An 18,438-nucleotide genomic window follows, 5' to 3' on the forward strand; every position below is an offset into this window, starting at 1 on the left:
TTTATATGTGTTTGTGTTTTCTAGGTGTCGGACCGACAGAGTTACCTGGTGGTGTCTCTAGTCCTGTGTCTCTGTCTGGGCCTGGTGTTCTGCCTGCACTGCTGCCGGAGCACCAACACACAAACCACCACACACACCGCAGTCAACCACTACCCCAGCCCCAAGAGGTAAACACACACACCGCAGTCAACCACTACCCCAGCCCCAAGAGGTAAACACACACACTGCAGTCAACCACTACCCCAGCCCCAAGAGGTAAACACACACACTGCAGTCAACCACTACCCCAGCCCCAAGAGGTAAACACACACACCGCAGTCAACCACTACCCCAGCCCCAAGAGGTAAACACACACACCGCAGTCAACCACTACCCCAGCCCCAAGAGGTAAACACACACACTGCAGTCAACCACTACCCCAGCCCCAAGAGGTAAACACACAACAACACACACACTGCAGTCAACCACTACCCCAGCCCCAAGAGGTAAACACACAACAACACACACACTGCAGTCAACCACTACCCCAGCCCCAAGAGGTAAACACACAACAACACACACACTGCAGTCAACCACTACCCCAGCCCCAAGAGGTAAACACACAACAACACACACACTGCAGTCAACCACTACCCCAGCCCCAAGAGGTAAACACACAACAACACACACACTGCAGCCAACCACTACCCCAGCCCCAAGAGGTAAACACACAACAACACACACACTGCAGCCAACCACTACCCCAGCCCCAAGAGGTAAACACACAACAACACACACACTGCAGTCAACCACTACCCCAGCCCCAAGAGGTAAACACACAACAACACACACACTGCAGTCAACCACTACCCCAGCCCCAAGAGGTAAACACACAACAACACACACACTGCAGTCAACCACTACCCCAGCACCAAGAGGTAAACACACACACTGCAGCCAACCACTACCCCAGCCCCAGGAGGTTAACACACACCAACACACACACCGCAGTCAACCACTACCCCAGCCCCAAGAGGTTAACACACACCAACACACACACCGCAGTCAACCACTACCGCAGTCAACCACTACCCCAGCCCCAAGAGGTAAACACACACACCGCAGTCAACCACTACCCCAGCCCCAAGAGGTTAACACACACCAACACACACACCGCAGTCAACCACTACCGCAGTCAACCACTACCCCAGCCCCAAGAGGTAAACACACAACAACACACACACCGCAGTCAACCACTACCCCAGCACCAAGAGGTAAACACACACACTGCAGCCAACCACTACTCCAGCCCCAGGAGGTTAACACACACCAACACACACACCGCAGTCAACCACTACCCCAGCCCCAAGAGGTTAACACACACCAACACACACACCGCAGTCAACCACTACCCCAGCCCCAAGAGGTTAACACACACCAACACACACACCGCAGTCAACCACTACCGCAGTCAACCACTACCCCAGCCCCAAGAGGTAAACACACACACCGCAGTCAACCACTACCCCAGCCCCAAGAGGTTAACACACACCAACACACACACCGCAGTCAACCACTACCGCAGTCAACCACTACCCCAGCCCCAAGAGGTAAACACACAACAACACACACACCGCAGTCAACCACTACCCCAGCACCAAGAGGTAAACACACACACTGCAGCCAACCACTACCCCAGCCCCAGGAGGTTAACACACACCAACACACACACCGCAGTCAACCACTACCCCAGCCCCAAGAGGTTAACACACACCAACACACACACCGCAGTCAACCACTACCGCAGTCAACCACTACCCCAGCCCCAAGAGGTTAACACACACCAACACACACACCGCAGTCAACCACTACCGCAGTCAACCACTACCCCAGCCCCAAGAGGTAAACACACACACCGCAGCCCCAAGAGGTAAACACACACACTGCAGCCAAGAAGTAAACACACTACCCCAGCCCCAAGAGGTAAACACACACACCTTTTTTGTCTGTTCTCCCCATATTATTTATTAGAGTATTGTTGGTGCTTTCTGGGTCTAATATAATGTTTTCTCTTAGGCCAGTTAATATTTTATTTTATACAACGGGTGGGTTTAATCCGTAATGCTGATTTGGTTAAAACTGTGTTGCAGCTGGTTGCCACCAGTTATGATGTTGAAGTGTCTATTTACTGTTCCATCTCGATGCGCAATCCACTATCTCATCAGCCCAGCCGGGCAATTTAGAAACGGGATGTCCACCATTAAACAGCAGCTAGACATGATCTCCCCTTTCTTTTAAACTAGCATTTGGTTAGTTAACAACCGAAATGCGTATAAGACTTCCTGTCTTGTTTCAATATTGAAACTATCTCCACTGTCTAATTGAGGATTGTCAGGACGAGGAGGTATTTTCTTAGTCCGTGGAAATCAGGACTCCGCATAGTTGTTATGGATATATCCAAATAAATGTTGATAGAAAAACGGGTCAAAACGAAATGAAAGTGATTGTGTTAGCTGTGTTGTTGACTAGCTCCTCTGAACAGTGTCTTGACGAAAGAGCACATTTTTGGCGAAATCACACATCATTACCTCATTGTTATGGATGCATCCAAATAAATGTCACTTGAAAACAGCTAAAACAAACGCGAATGCAGCTACTTTTCTGTAAGTTAGCCGTAGTTGACTGGCTAGCAAGCATGGCAGCATGGCAGCGCAACATTTCAAACCAACGACTGGGTCACTTCCATAGATTTAGAACAGTTCTATCCTATCGTGTGTTTTAGGTGTTTCTCCTCCTATGAGGATATGAGTCTGAAGCGGAGGATATCGTGTCCTCTCGTACGCTCCAAGTCCTTCACCTTTCCTACTTCAGAAGGTAAGTGTGTACACACACACACACACACACTTAGTCACTCTACAAACACTCAGTCACGTGGCCTCTCTCTTACACACACACACACACACACACCCTTTTCCTCTAAGCTTCCTGTCTTCTACATCGCTGCTCTGTCCATCCTGTTGCTGCTCAGGAGCTATGACCAAAAAGACTAGACACAACAGTCTTCAGAAAGCCTTCCATGCCAGCGCCATCATACACCACATTACTGCTACAGTCTCAGAGCAACAGCTGTGCATGACTATGTGCTCTGCCCATGCATGGTCTCTCTCTGGACTGCCGGGCTGGCTGGCTGTACCATGCTGGTGAGCTGCTGTAAGGGTACTGGAGCCACAGACACTCCAGTGGGATGGCCTGGGCACACCCCTCTCCTGAAGGAATAAAGACCTTCATTCAGACAGACAGGAAACATAGTACTCCCACTATTTCTCTCTCCCCGCTCTCTCGCTCTCATATACTTTTTTTTCTCATGTCTGTGCTGTCCTTGGGCCAGAGCACTTGTTATTGCCATCTGTGTGTCCATACAGATGCTGACCTGAATGAGAGTATACAGTACCAGTCAAAGGTTTGACACACCTACTCATTCCTGGTTTTTCTTTATTTTGACTATTTTCTACATTGTAGAATAATAGTGAATACATCTAAACTATGAAATAACACATGGAATCATGTAGTAACCAAAAAAGTGTGAAGAATCTAAAATGCATTTTGATTTGTTTAAAAGTAGTCACCCTGTGGCTTGATGACAACTTTCCATTCTCTCAACAACCTTCATGGGGAACGCTTTTCCAACCGAAGGAGTTCCCACATATATTGAGCACTTGTTGGCTGCTTTTCCTTCACTCTGTAGTCCAACTCATCCAAAAACCATTCAATTGGGTTGAGGTTGGGTGATTGTGGAGGCCAGGTCATCTGATGCAGCACTCCATCATTCTCCTTCTTGGTGAAATAGCCCTTCCACAGCCTGGAGGTGTTGGGTCATTGTCCTGTTGAATAACAAAAACCAGATGGCATGGCGTATTGTTGCAGAATGCTGTGGTAGCCATGCCAGTTAAGTTAAGCCTTGAATTCTGAATAAATCACTGACAGTGTTACCTGCAAAGCACCATCACACCATCTCCTCCATGCTTCACAGTGGGAACCACACATGCGCAGATCCTCTGTTCACTTACTCAGCATCTCACAAAGACACTGCGGTTGAAATCAAAAGTCTCCCGTTTGGACTCATCAGACCAATGGACAGATTTCCACCGTTCTAATGTCCATTGCTCGTGTTTCTTGGCCCAAGCAAGTCTCTTCTTATTATTGGTGTCCTTTAGTAGTGGTTTCTTTGCAGCAATTTGTGACGTTGATGTTGAGATGTGTCTGTTACTTGAACTATGTGAAGCATTTATTTGGGCTGCAATTTCTGAGGCTGGTAACTCTAATGAACTTATCATCTGCAGCAGAGGTAACTCTGGGTCTTCCTTTCCTGTGGCGGTCCTCATGGGACAGTTTCATCATAGCGCTTGATGGTTAAAAAAAAAACAATGTAACCTTTTATTTAAGTAGGCAAGTCGGTTAAGAACAAATTCTTAATTGCAATAACGGCCTACCGGCGAACAGTGGGTTAACTGCCTTGTTCAGGGGCAGAACGACAGATTTTTACCTTGTCAGCTCGGGGATTCGATCCAGCAACCTTTCGGTTACTGTTCCAACACTCTAACTCTAGGCTACCTGCCACCCCGGTTCTTATGACTGCAGTTGAAGAAACTTTGAAAGTTCTGGAAATGTTCCGTGAACGCTTATCTTCATGTCTTAAAATAACGGACTGTCGTTTCCGTTTGCTTATTTGAGCTGTTCTTGCCATAATATGGACTTGGTCGTTTACCAATTAGGGCTATCTTCTGTATACCATCCCTACCTTGTCACAACACAACTGATTGGTTCAAACGCATTATGGAGGAAAGAAATTCCACAAATTAACTTTTAGCAAGACACACCTTTTAGCAAGACACATTCCAGGTCACTACCTCATGAGGGTGGTTGAGAGAATGCCATGTGTGCAAATCTGTCATCAAGGCAAGGAGTGGCTATTTTGAAGAATCTAAAATATAAAAATATTTTGATTTGTTAAACACTTTTGCTTACTAAATCAAATGTTATTAGTCACATTCACCGAATACAACTGGTATTGACCTTACAGTGAAATGCTTACTTATGAGCCCCTAACCAACAATGCAGTTTAAAAAAAAATACAGTTAAGAGGTAAAAGTAACAAGTAATTAAAGAGCAGCAGTGAAATAACAATAGCGAGACTATATACAGGGGGGTACTGATACTGAGTTAATGTGTGGGGGCACCGGTTATTTGAGGTAGTATATAGGTAGAGTTATTAAAGGGCCTATGCATAGATGACAACAGAGTAGCAGCAGTGTAAAGAGGGGTCTAGGTAGCCCTTTTGATTAGCTGTTCAGGAGTCTTATGGGTTGGGGGTAGAAGCTGTTTAAAAGCCTCTTGGACCTAGACTTGGCGCTCCGGTACCGCTTGCCGTGCGGTAGCAGAGAGAAGTGTCTATGACTAGGGTTGCTGGAGTCTGACGATTTTTAAGCCTTCCTCTGACACGCCTGGTATACAGGTCCAGGATGGCAGGAGGCTTGGCCCCAGTGATGTACTGGGCTGTACGCACTACCCTCTGTAGTACCTTGCGGTCAGAGGCCGAGCAGTTGCCATACCAGGCAGTGACGCAACCAGTGAGATGCTCTCGATGGTGCAGCTGTAGAACCTTTTGAGGATCTGAGGACCCATGCCAAATCTTTTCAGTCTCCTGAGGGAGAATAGGTTTTGTCTTGGTGTGCTTGTGTGTACTACATGATTCCATATGTGTTATTTCATAGTTTTGATGTCTTCACTATTATTCTACAATATAGAAAATAGTCCAAATAAAGAAAGACCCTGGAATGAGTGGGTGTGTCCAAACTTTTGACTGGTACTGTACATAGAACACAATGCTTTAGCCTGGCTGCTTCTGTTAGACCACTGCAAGTAGTAGCATCAACTAGAGAACTGCTTTGTAGGCCCAAATGTAGGCTAACTACTAGCTATAACCTCTTCAGTGTAGCTATAACCTTTATTCTGGGATATAGTATAAAAAGTTTGTGTAACATTACTTTAATAGTAATCAGTAGTACTACTTGCAATGTGGTGTCATGCTGCTTGTGTCATGCGTGTTCCTGTATGCCATCCCATCATTAACATGGCCCTGTTCTCTCCCTGTTCAGTAGGCCCCGACGACCTATACATTGTTGAACCTTTAAGGTTCTCACCAGAGAAAAAGGTACAGTGTCCCCTGCTCTCCTCTCCGTCTGCTACTGCTGTTGTATGGTGTCCCCCGCGGCCATCTTGTTTGCTTATGGTCTCAGTGGAGTAAGGTGAATTTGACCCCAGACCAGGGTTTCCCAAACTCCTCGGGACCCCAATGTGTGCACGTTTTGGTTTTTGCCCTTTACAGCTGATTCAAATGATCATCAAGCTTTGAATCGGCTGTACAGTGTTAGGGCAAAAAACAAAACGTTCCGGAGGACCAAGTTTGGGAAACGCTGCCCTAGAATATGATCTAAGGTTAGTTTAGCGTTCTCAAATCCTAATGGTTAAGGTTAGGGTCTGGGGAGAGTTAAGCTGATCCTAGATCTGTGATTACAGGCCGTTTCTGTGGATTTGGTCGAGTTAACCATTTCTCTGCTGACAATGGAGCTGGACTGTTAGGGGGTGATGTAGGAGCATGCACAGGGCAGGATTGGGCAGTGGTTTAAAAGTTGTAACCCACCAATAGCTGACATCCTGTTTTTATCCACAACCCAGACTTAAGCTGTGATCCAGGAGGGACCGGCACCTACCCTCCATTTGGTAGTCATTGTGTCAGGGTTTAATCTGCATAACATGGCTTTGCTCAGGTTTATATAGAGATGCTCAGGTTTGGTCAGCACCCTATCCTTTTTAATGCCATTCTCCCCACTGTCCCTGCCTTCACCTGCCTTGTGCTGTCCTGTTTGTCTCGCACAGTACTGGATCAAAATATTTAGACACAATCTTTGAGAGCTTGGTGTCTGTGTAGTTTGGTTGTAACTGTGCCGTGTGTCTGGTATAGAGGTGGTTAACATGACTTAACATGTTTTTTTACATCTGTCGTTTGCCCAGTACTCTTTATTTATCAATCTCTCCATCCCTCCCTCCCTCTCTCTCTCTCCAGAAGAAACGATGTAAACTGAAGGCAGCATTATCAGCTCCCTCTTCCCCAGGGGCTGACGGGGCACTCGAATGCAACGGCCTCCCCCACTCTGTGATTCCCCCACCACCACCTCCACCTCCAATTTTAGAAGACATCTCCTGTAAGGAGCTCCACGTCCCCTCAGAGAGCAGCAGCGTCAGCTCTTCCACCCACTCTGAGGAGTCCTACATCAGCCGTGGCCCGCCACCCTCGTCCCCCCGGTGCATGTTTAACGGCCATGCTGCCCTCCCCGTCCCGCTCTGCCTCCCCTCCCTCCCTCCCTCTAAGAAGAGGTCAGCGAAGCGTCAGAGGTCTCGTCAAGTGGAGCTGCAGTTATCCTCCAGACAGACAGGGGGGGCTATGAACTCTCTGCCCAGCCTGCAGCAGCTGATCAAGGGAAACAAGAAGATCAGCGTGGGGACTATTGGCCCCACGGCCGTCACAGGACATGTCTAATCACAAACGCACACTTCAGACTGACTCAGACACACACACGCACCCTGGTAGCAGACTTGGTTAGGGAGGTGTGAAGGGGTGTGGTCTCGCCCCAAAATGGCCACATCTCTGAACCACTTCTCCCATGACCACCCTGGCCTACAGTGAAACTCGGAAACCATGACATTAGTTGCCCATCAACAGCCACCCTCTCCACCAATCAGAGACCATTTAACGGTCATGTGCCTTTACTGTCCATTTGAAAGCTTTCACCAATGGAAAAAAATAATAAATACAAAGTATTGTTCTTTTTCTTTTCGGAGAGCAAAACTGTAATGCTTTGGAGTGTTATAAGAAAACAGACATTCAAACATGTGACCTGTTTCTACTGGACAAGCACATTGCTCCATAAGGCGTCAGGGGCTTGTACTGCAGCCCTGTACCCAGCGAGGAGAAGGGCTGGCTGGGTAGAGCTACCGGAGCCCCCTGCTTCTCCTGGGGCCTGTGAAAGTAGAGTATGAAGCTGTAAGGATGAAATGTGTCGCAATGAGAGAAATGTGCAGCAGGACTAGTTACTTCTCTAACCCATCCCTCCCTCCTTTCTCCTGTCCTCCATTTCCACATTCTGTTCATTCTCTGTGTAGTGTTCAGAGCTAGCGAACACTACTGCAGTTGCTGTTCATATGGGACTGGGGTGTTAACCCTTCACACCACAGCAGGCCCTCTGTCTCGCCCTCTCAGGCAGTCTAACCTAACACAACCAGCAGAGCTGAATGAAGATACACTGCGTGTGTGTGTGTGTGTTCATGTCTCTGTGTCTCTAGCGGCTAGCCATGTTTATCCAGCTGTGATACTAAGGAAGAAGCTCTAACTAGTTGAAATAGTTTACATAGCAGCTTGTCTCTCCAGTAAGACCTCTGAAAGTTGTATGGGATGGGCTGGGCCCAAAATACACACGTGCGCACGCACACACACACACACACACACACTAACAAACACACAGCCAGCTAAGAGAAAAGGGATCTTGTACTGTTAAAATACGGAAAATTAGGATGAAGTATATTTAATTTTAAAGATCACATCTACCTGGTATACTTGGTCCATTCTATTGTGTTCTACAGACCCCCACAAACATTTTAAGTCATCAATTGGGCTTTATGTACCTATTATTTATGGAGATATGGCCATGTAACTCAGGTCCAATATGGCTCCATGGGGCTGGTTGGTGGCCATTTTAGAAATGCTGCCAGGGTGGTAATACAAAACATCTGTGATGGCATTATAGCTAAAAAATATATTTAACTTGTTCTAGCTGTGTGTGAAATGTGGTGTTTTTATCACAAAATCAACAATTCCCCTCAAATTTGAGGCTGAGCTGCTGGACTTTTTACAGGCTGGTTGTTTTTGCACATTGTGGCAGGTAGTCTCTGCAGCCAGAACCCAGTCAGTCAGTTAGGTTGTGTTTTTATTTTGAGCTGTTTATGAGCCATGCTGAGAACTGAGTGGTGTGTGATATTCTCGTTGTTGGGAACAGTTCAGTCTGAAGATGTCACAGCTTTGTGGGTAGAAGTTGCCTTTAGTTACTAATCGAAGATCAGCTTTCCCTCCCCCAATTCCTCATGTTCACCATTTGAATCAACAATGCAATACTGATCTTAGAACAGTGTCTAGGGGTAACTTCACTTTGAGAGCAGATCCCCTGAGGTCCTATTGAGGACTCTGTGAGGTCAGTTTTATTTATCTATTTATGTCCTGGCCTCACAGCAAACCCCACATACTGTTGCCCAGGGGCACACACACACGGTACAGACAATAATAATGGTTTCAATTAAAACACACATACACACACGGTACAGGTACATCAGAGGAGGCTGGTGGGAGGAGTTATTGGAAGACTGGCTCGTTGTAATGGCAAAAAAAAAAAACATTTGATTTTACTAAGGAAGTCAGTTAAGAACAAATTCTTATTTTCAATGACGCTTTAGGAACATTGGGTTAACTGCCTTGTTCAGGGGCGGAACAACAGATGTTTTACCTTGTCAGCTCGGGGATTCCATCTTTCAACCTTTCGGTTACTAGTGCAACGCTCACTAGGCTACCTACCGCCCAAGTTAGCCTAGTGGGTCAAATAATGGCTCCTCCCACCATTAAATGGAATTAATGGAACGGTAGCAAACACAAAGAAACCACATTTGACTCATTCCATTTATTACATTCCAGCCATGACAAAGAGCCCATCCTCCTATAGCTCCTCCCACCAGCCTCTGACGTACATACATACCATGGTACTGTTGCATACTGTGTGATTTTTCCACTGGCTGCCCGACACACTATTTAACACATTGGCTCAGATGTTCACCTCTTTTGTGACCAATATTTGTTTTTACAAAGATATAGAGACAAGGTGTCCACCTTTTTTATATTTTTGTGGTTTTGAGTCACCTCCACTGTCTCTCTCACACACACACACACACACACAAACCTCTCTTAACTAGACCTCTATCAGGGTACGGAGGGCTGTAACCATATCAGCCCCAGTAATAACTGTTGCTGGATTGTATAAGACAGAATAATATTCAGTATGAAGCAGCCACACCTCACATATCAGAGGGTGTGGGTCTGCTTCCTTAGTTGTTCAGAGTACTTTGGGAAGATGAAGTTAAAAGAGAGGAAATGTTTGAAGTCATTGGTTCTGTGTCTGTGCAAGGATGTGATTGGCACGGCAAAGGGGAAAATGTGAAAAATCTCATCTCCGTGTACTATATATCTGTGTAGTTGGCCTGTGTGTAGTGTGGGTGTGATCTGATGGCCTCTGAGTTGGATTGGTTGTTGACTAACTGAGAAAGAGACACTGGAATACCACAAACCAAATAAACACTACACACTCCCTCTATAGTTTACTGCTACAGACCAGCCTCCCAGGTCCCCTACTCTACCCTCTCCACACCCTGACCTCTAACCCCTACACGGGTCAGGGTTCAGACACTGTGGCAAGAGTTATTTTAATTGAATCTCTTCTCTTCCCTTTACCATGAATGGCTCCTTTAACTGGCCACCTACTTTCCTTACTAGCTGTCATTCATTCATTTGTTGTTCATTACTGTACATTCACCCCACCTCATAGGCAGGTAGTGGTTTTCAGAGGATGAATTTAATAAAGGGAATGTTGGGAAAGGGTTTGGTACGCAAAACTTTATCTGAAGAAGTGTTCCATACCCAGCTAATCATGACCCTCTTTGTTTTGCTTCCTTTTTTGAACGTGTATGATATTATACTTGTGTGTATGCATGCATGCAAGGAAGTGTTTCACTGTGAGTGTTTGTTTCACTGTGAGAGTGTTTTCTCTTGACATGCATGTGAGAGAGACTCTGCAAAGCCCTAATTTAACAGTGACTGGAGGTCCTTGGTGACCCCTGGGGCTCAGTGTGCACTGTTATTATTACTACCTTCATGCCTTTTTGTTTTTCTACACTAAACCCTGTCTCAAGTGGTTTCTGTCCATGCCTCCTTTTCCCCCCTCTTTTCTCTCACTGTGAGTACTCTGAGGAAGAGCTGCATAGTATTGTGCAACAGGAGCGTAACTACAAAGATGTAGTGCCATTAGAAACTGTGAATTTCTAAATAAAACCTTTTGTCTTTCACGTGACTGTTTTGGAGTCTGCATTTGTTCATGCAACTGCTCCTAGGTAAAGGTTGCACAGATCTAGGATCAGAGGAGCCTTATTTCTTCTCTGCAGACTCCTGCTGTGTTGAGTAGCATCACTTCGCCATCTTCTGGTGAAACGGGGATCAGCACACGCACTACAAATCATGAACTGTTAACAGCTCGGAAATAATTGATCGAATCCTGCTTTTACAAATACGTACGGCCTATTGGTGTGTAAATGAAACAATCCTACTTGTTCGACCCACATGTCTTTTGGTTTTGGGCCAAAAATAACCTTCAGGAGGAGCTGACTGTTGTATTCTGGAGGGGCTCAGAGGTTGTATCCCCCTGCACTGTTCCACCATCGGACTGGAGACATTTGCTATACACAGAGGATGGGAGCAGAGAACAAGATATGGCGGATGGATGAATGAGGGACAGATGGGATGAGAGGGGAAAAAGAGGAAATTGTTCAGAAAGGGACTGGGAAGAAAATACATGGGAAATTCCACAGTAATGAGGTGATAACAGACAGATTTTTCATTTAAATGCATGTGAAACAAAGACAACTGATTGCAAAGTTAAAAAATAAAAAAAACTGCACAAGGAATACATTTAAACATGTCCACTGATGCAAAATTTGGTAACAGAATGATGGCTTAGACTGTGCCATCAGTCTGTTACCAAACTTTACATCTGCACTGTTCAAGTAAATGTGTTGGTAAAATGTCAGTGGAAATTGTTCAAAGGAGTCCTTGTGCATAGAGTATTATGAATTAAAGTTGATTGGCCACACTTTAAAGGCTGTAAAATGAGCAGCAACGGACACCCTTTTTACTGTGAGACGATGTACAGAAAATTGTATGGTGCAATAAATCATAGGTGTACACACAAAACATTGTCCATTCAGGCTTTAAAAAATGTATAAATCAGATTTCATATAAATACGCTTATTCTTTTTATGATAACTAGTATATATCTAATATTGCACATTGTCCGTCATTTTCTCCCTTATGTTTCATTCATACGGCCCAGTAGATCACTGGGGCCAAGCTTCCTGCCATCCAGGACCTCTATACCAGGCGGTGTCAGAGGAAGGACCTAAATATTGTCAAAGACTCCAGCCACCCTAGTCATAGACTGTTCTCTCTGCTACCGCACGGCAAGCGGTACCGGAGCGCCAAGTCCGGGTCCAAGAGGCTTCTGAACAGCTTCTACCCCCAATCCGTAAGACTCCTGAACATCTAATTAAATGGCTACCCAGACTATTTGCATTGCATCCTTTTACGCTGCTGCTACTCTTATCTATGCATAGTCACTTGAATAACTCTAACTACATGTACATATTACCTCAATTAACTCGACACTGGTGCCGCCGCACATTGACTCTGTACCTGTAACCCCGTATATAGCACCACTATTTTCTACTGCTCTTTAATTATTTGTTATTCTTATCTCTTACTTTTAGGTATTTTCTTCAAACTGCATTGTTGGTTAAGGGCTTGTACGTAAGTATTTCAATGTAAGGTCTAGCACACCTGTTGTATTCGGTGATTTACAAAGTATACAGGAAGGAACTCTTATTCTGAAGGATTCCAAAAAATCCGTAACCCGGAAGTACTTCTTGTTATTGCCTGCTTCAGAGCTGTCCAGCTTAGTCCCTTGCAGGTAAAATCAGAACATCTCTTACCGAAATAAGTAGTTTTAACGAAAATGTAACAGGGTTTGTGGTATATTTTCAGGATGGTTCTGTTGAATGACAACTATTAGCAATAATATCAGAGTTTAGCAGGCTACGTTAGCCGCTTTAGCTGGCAAGCTAACAACCATAATCCGCTTTCAAGACAAGCCTGTCAGTGCTTGCCATAAATTATTTGATAATGTTTTGTTCTGAAACGATGGCACCAATTTCTCTACCTATGTCTATAATTAGTTTGTTTGTTTTGACAGATGAAAGACACAATATGTAATGGGTATCATAGTTGGCTTGTACGACATTGCGGGCGACTGCCGACTGACTGATCTACAAATCACCTTCCATAAATAACTCATTATTTGTAGATCAGTCAGTCACGATTTACCCATGATACATTACCAGTTTTCATCCTGTCGAACACACCCCTTCAAATTACTGGATTTGGCTATTTCAGCCACACCCGTTTCTGACGGGTGTATAAAATCGAGCACAAAGCCATGCAATCTCCATAGACAAACATTGGCAGAAAGAGCTCAGTGACGTTTAACTTGGCACCGTCATAGGATGCCACCTTTCCAACAAAACAAAAAAATTGTTTAAAATTGCCCCTGAAATCAACGTCATCACAGTAACTGTAACTGTTCGTCGTGAGCTTCATGAAATAGGTTTCCGTGGCCGAGCTGCAGCACACAAGCCTAAGCTCGCCATGCGCAATGCCAAGAGTCGGCCTGAGTGGTGTAAAGCTCGCCGCCATTGGACTCTGGAGCAGTGGAAACGCATTCTCTGGAGCGATCACGCTTCATCATCGGACTGATGAATCTGTCGTTTGGCAGATGCCAGGAGAATGCTACCTGCCCCAATACATAGTGCCAACTGTAAAGTTTGGTGGAGGAGGAATAATGGTCTGGGTCTGTTTTTCATGGTTTGGGCAAGGCCCTTTTGTTCCAGTGAAGGCTAATCTTAATGCTACAGCATACAATAACATTCTGGACAATTCTGTGCTTCTAACTTTGTGGCAACAGTTTGGGGAAGGCCCGTTCCTGTTTAAGCATGACAATGCCCCTGTGCACAAAGCGAGATCCATACAGAAAAGGTTTGTCGAGATCGATGTGGAAGAACTTGCCTGGTCTGCACAGAGCTCTGACCTCAACCCCATCGAACACCTTTGGGATGAATTGTAAACGCCGACTCCGAGCCAGTCCTAATTTCCCAACATCAGTTCCCAACCTCACTAATGCTCTTGTGGCTGGATGGAAGCAAGTCCCCACAACAATGTTCCAACTACTAGTGGAAAGCCTTCCTAGAAGAGTGGATGCTGTTATGGCAGCAAAGGGAGGACCAACTCCATATTAATGCCCATCAATTTGGAATGAAATTTGCGTCAAGCTATGTGATCTATGTGTTTCATAATTTGCCTATGGTTTTGGTATTTGTGTCCAGTTGATGGGGGCAGACAGTGGGTCAGGGGCAGCCCCAGGCCCAGCAGTGCCCTGGAGGAAAGTTCTATGGGAGCGTCAACCCTTCCCTGATAACTATGTGGACTGCCGCTTCCTGGAGGAGCTCAGGAGGAACGAGGGCCTCCGCCAGTATCGCTACTGGGCCGTGGTGCAGGAGGCAGGACTGGTGGCTCAGCAGATCTCCTGTGTGGCTCTTTTCCTCACTCTCTGGTTGTACATGGAGCAGGTAAGAGACCTTAGGGTGAAGCTCTAATGACACCATATTCTCCACAGTGCAGTAATGTTTTGACCAGGGCAATATAGTGTTACTCACATAGCTAGGGTTCTAGTCAAAAGTTGTGCACTTTATTGGGGAATACATTGTCATTCAGTTTTAAACAGTTCTATAAAGTCTAACCCCTCTCTTCTCCCTCCAGAGCCTGCTCTCCCCTTCCACGCTGCTGTGGACCGGCCTGCTCTGTGCCCTGCTGGGCTATGGACTCTACCAAGCACTGGCTCCGCGGGGAGATTCAGACAACCACCACCGTACACGTTGGTCTGACCTGCAGAGTGCCTCTATCTTCCTCTCCTTCACTTTTGGGTTCTCTCCTGTCCTCAGGACTTTAACAGAGTCAGTTTGTACAGACACGGTGTACGCCATGACAGCCCTGATGCTGCTGGCCCACCTGGTGGCCTTCCCCTACGCCCAACCTTCTCCCCCTGGGAGCCTCTCTCTCAACGCTGCCCTGTTCGCCTCTGTCTGCCTGGCCTCGCGCCTCCCCGGGGACCTGCACACCTCCGGTGGCCTGGACTCTTCCTCCTCTCCCTCCTCTCCCTCCTCTCTTCATACGTTCACCATGCTCTGCTGGGCCCTGTTAGTGTTTGCCCTATGGCCTTGCCTGCTGCAGCGGCTGAGGGATTGTGCCCCGTGGGTGTTTGGGTGTGTGTGTGTGCTGGTGGGTGTGTGTGGGGTGGGGGGGCTGGGTTCTCTGTGGCCTGGGGGGGCTGTGCTGTTGGCTGCACTGTTGGGGACTGTGACCCTGCTGTGTCCTCTGCTGTTGATCCGACTGCAGAGTGACAAAGATAACATCCAGGGACCCTGGGATGAAGCCGAGATACGAGAGGATCTAACACACTTTCTACATTGATGGATAAAGGAGGCAGAGGATTGGGGGGCCAAGCCACACACACCGTTATCCACTGAGGACGGTAAGGGTATGTCCCTTACCAGTACCAGACTGGCAACCTTGAAAACACTTTATAGAAAGCTGTTGCTCCTATTTTAACAGAACAATAGAGTTTCTCAGCAGGGAACTGAAGCTCTTTGCTGCCTACTGTAGACGCTTTGCTCAGACTCCACCACTTTTATACAACTTCTAAACGTGTGTCTAGTAACCAAGGGCTCTGAGGCACGGTAGATTGTGACCATGTTGAATGAAATAGGAAGTATTCAACCTGTAATGATTTTAACCTTTGTTGTACGGTCAGGTGTTAAATGCAGTTTTGGAAAAATAAAGATATTTTGTTCATGATCGTATTAGCTATATTTATTCCTGTTATTGGTAAGTGGAAATTATTTAATTAAACCTATTCAGCTTCACAAGTGGGGAAACTTTCAAGTCATGCATAAACTGAACAACAAAAAAGTAGACCTGTTGCTGTTTATTTCCCAACTCCAGTACCCCAAAAAGCACATCTTTTTGTTGTAGGTCCAGACAAACTCGCCTGATTCAACTCCTTCACGGCTTGATGATTAGTGTGGTGTGCTCGTTCACGGCTACAACAAAAATGTGTACTGTTGGGGGGGTACTGGAGGCTGGCGTTGGGAAGCACAAGCAACATGTATGCAGTACCGTACTAAATCCACTTGATGTCAGCATCCCCTTTCAGGGGCCTGACGTGGTTGGTACTGCGTGTCTTGTGGCTCCATGGTGAGTTTTGTATTTATTTGTATTTAGTATGGATCGCCATTAGCTGCTGCCAGAGCAGCAGCTACTCTTCTTGGGGTCCAGCAACATTAAGGCAATTTTTATTATTATAATTTTTTTAACATTACAATACATTCACAGATTTCACAACACACTGTGCCCTCAGGCCCCTACTCCACCACTACCTCATATATATATATATATGCCATTTAGCAGACGCTTTTATCCAAAGCGACTTACAGTCATGTGTGCATACATTCTACGTATGGGTGGTCCCGGGAATCGAACCCACTACCCTGGCGTTACAAGCGCCATGCTCTACCAACTGAGCTACAGAAGGACCACATATCTACAGTACTAAATCCATGTGTGTGTGTATATGCATGTGACTGTGCCTATGTTTGGGTTGCTTCACAGTCCAGTGCTGTTCCATAAGGATTTTCTTTAATCTGTTTTTTAAATCTAATTTTACTGCTTGAGTCAGTTACTTGATGTGGAATAGAGTTCCATGTAGTCATGGCTCTATGTAGTACTGTGTGTACTGTAGGACCTGCCTTGTTGATCATTAAAAAGGCAGCGCATCGCTTTATTATAGACAGACTTCTCCCCATCTTAGCTTCTACTGCATCAATGTTTTGACCATGACAGTTTATAATCTAGGGTTACTCAAAGCAGTTTAGTCAGAGTCTCTACTTGCTCAATTTTCACATTATTTCTTACAATATTTAGTTGAGGTTTAGGGTTTAGTGAGTGTTTTGTTTCTAATACAATGCTTTTAGTTTTAGAGATATTTAGAGCTAACATTCCTTGCCACCCACTCTGAAACTAACCGCAGCTCTTTGTTGAGTGTTGCAGTCATTTCAACCACTGATGTGTATAGTGTTGAGTCATCCGCATACATAGACATTCTGGCTTTGCTCAAAGTCAGTGGCATGTCGTTAGTAAAAATTGAAAAAAGCTTGGGGCCTAAACAGCTACCCTGGGGAATTCCTGATTCTAACTGGATTTTATTTGAGAAGCTTCCATTAAAGAACACCCTCTGTGTTCTGTTAGACAAGTAACTCTTTATCCACATTATAGCATGGGGTGTAAAGCCATAACACATACGTTTTTCCATCAGCAGACTATGATCGACAATGTCAAAAGCTGCACGTATTGTATTACCTCTTATACACTATATTAGGCCCAGCCTAAATATGGCTATTATATTGTGATCACTACATCCTATGGATTTGGAGCAAAGCATTTTACACATTATCCAGATACTGACTGTTAGCACTTGATTCTTGATGGAGTTCAGCTGAGTGGATTGTCTCTTTCTCCCCCTAGGCACTTCCCTAGTCTACCTCTATTTCCTCAGGCAATTTCAAATCAGATTTTGTCACATGTGCCGAATACAACAGGTGTAGACCTTATATTGAAATGCTTACTTACAAGCCTTTAATCAACAATGAAGTTAACACTTATTTTTCTTAAGTTAAAAATAACAAATAGTTAAAGAGCAGCAGTAAAAAAAACAGTCGCGAGGCTATATACAGGGGTTAGTTGAGGTAATTGAGGTATTATGTACAGTTGAAGTCGGAGGTTTACATACACCTTAGTCAACTACATTTAAACTTAGTTTTTCACCATTCCTGGCATTTAATCAGAGTACAAATTCCATGTCTTAGGTCAGTTAGGATCACCACTTTATTTTAATTATGAATGTGAAATGTCAGAACAATAGTAGAGATAATAATTTATTTTCAGCTCAATTAGTATTTGGTAGCATTGCCTTTAAATTGTTTAACTTGGGTCAAATGTTTCACACAATAAATTGGGTGAATTTTGGCCCATTCCTCCTGACAGAGCTGGTTTAAATGAGTCAGGTTTGTAGGCCTCCTTGCTCGCACACGCTTTTTCAGTTCTGCCCACAAATGTTTGATAGGCTTGCGTCAGGGCTTTGTGATGGCTACTCCAATACCTTGACTTTGTTGTCCTTAAGCCATTTTTCCACAACTTTGGAAGTATGCTTTAGGTCAAATGGGAAGACCCATTTACGACCAAGCTTTAACTTCCTGACTGATGTCTTGAGATGTTGCATCAATATATCCACATAATTTCCCTTCAGCTGTCTGGATTTGGGTGAAGGAGAAGCGGGGGGGCTTGGGTCAGTTGCTGCGGGGGGTGAAGAGCTG

At 45.3% G+C, this 18,438-nt stretch overlaps 2 protein-coding genes across 9 annotated transcripts in view; both read left to right on the top strand.

Annotated features, from left to right (window-relative positions):
- LOC118359070 (SUN domain-containing ossification factor-like) overlaps window positions 1–11,196 on the top strand; it is a 66,676-nt gene extending 55,480 nt beyond the window's left edge. For 5 of the 7 annotated variants that reach the window (XM_035737280.2, XM_052480362.1, XM_052480363.1 and 2 more), the window contains 4 exons: window positions 25–167; window positions 2,762–2,853; window positions 6,135–6,190; window positions 7,103–11,196. In XM_035737280.2, the coding sequence (XP_035593173.2) occupies window positions 25–167; window positions 2,762–2,853; window positions 6,135–6,190; window positions 7,103–7,576 (765 nt within the window). In that variant the 3' untranslated portion in view covers window positions 7,577–11,196. The remainder of the gene's footprint in view (window positions 1–24; window positions 168–2,761; window positions 2,854–6,134; window positions 6,191–7,102) is intronic. The other 2 variants (XM_052480360.1, XM_052480365.1) reach the window with 2 other exon arrangements.
- Window positions 11,197–12,337: 1,141 nt separating this feature from the next.
- Window positions 12,338–15,870, top strand: pigc (phosphatidylinositol glycan anchor biosynthesis, class C). Of its 2 annotated transcripts, XM_052480366.1 has the most exons (4): window positions 12,338–12,428; window positions 12,670–12,709; window positions 14,338–14,580; window positions 14,771–15,870. In XM_052480366.1, the coding sequence occupies exons 3-4, from the start codon at window positions 14,341–14,343 to the stop codon at window positions 15,479–15,481; spliced, it is 951 nt and encodes a 316-aa protein (XP_052336326.1). In that variant the 5' UTR covers window positions 12,338–12,428; window positions 12,670–12,709; window positions 14,338–14,340; the 3' UTR covers window positions 15,482–15,870. The 2 variants fall into 2 exon arrangements, with proteins under 2 accessions (XP_052336326.1, XP_035593175.1); XM_035737282.2 differs by lacking the exons at window positions 12,338–12,428; window positions 12,670–12,709 and adding an exon at window positions 12,757–12,869.
- Window positions 15,871–18,438: the final 2,568 nt, after the last annotated feature.

Source organism: Oncorhynchus keta, chromosome 26 (assembly GCF_023373465.1).
Source record: "Oncorhynchus keta strain PuntledgeMale-10-30-2019 chromosome 26, Oket_V2, whole genome shotgun sequence".
NCBI lineage: Eukaryota > Metazoa > Chordata > Actinopteri > Salmoniformes > Salmonidae > Oncorhynchus > Oncorhynchus keta.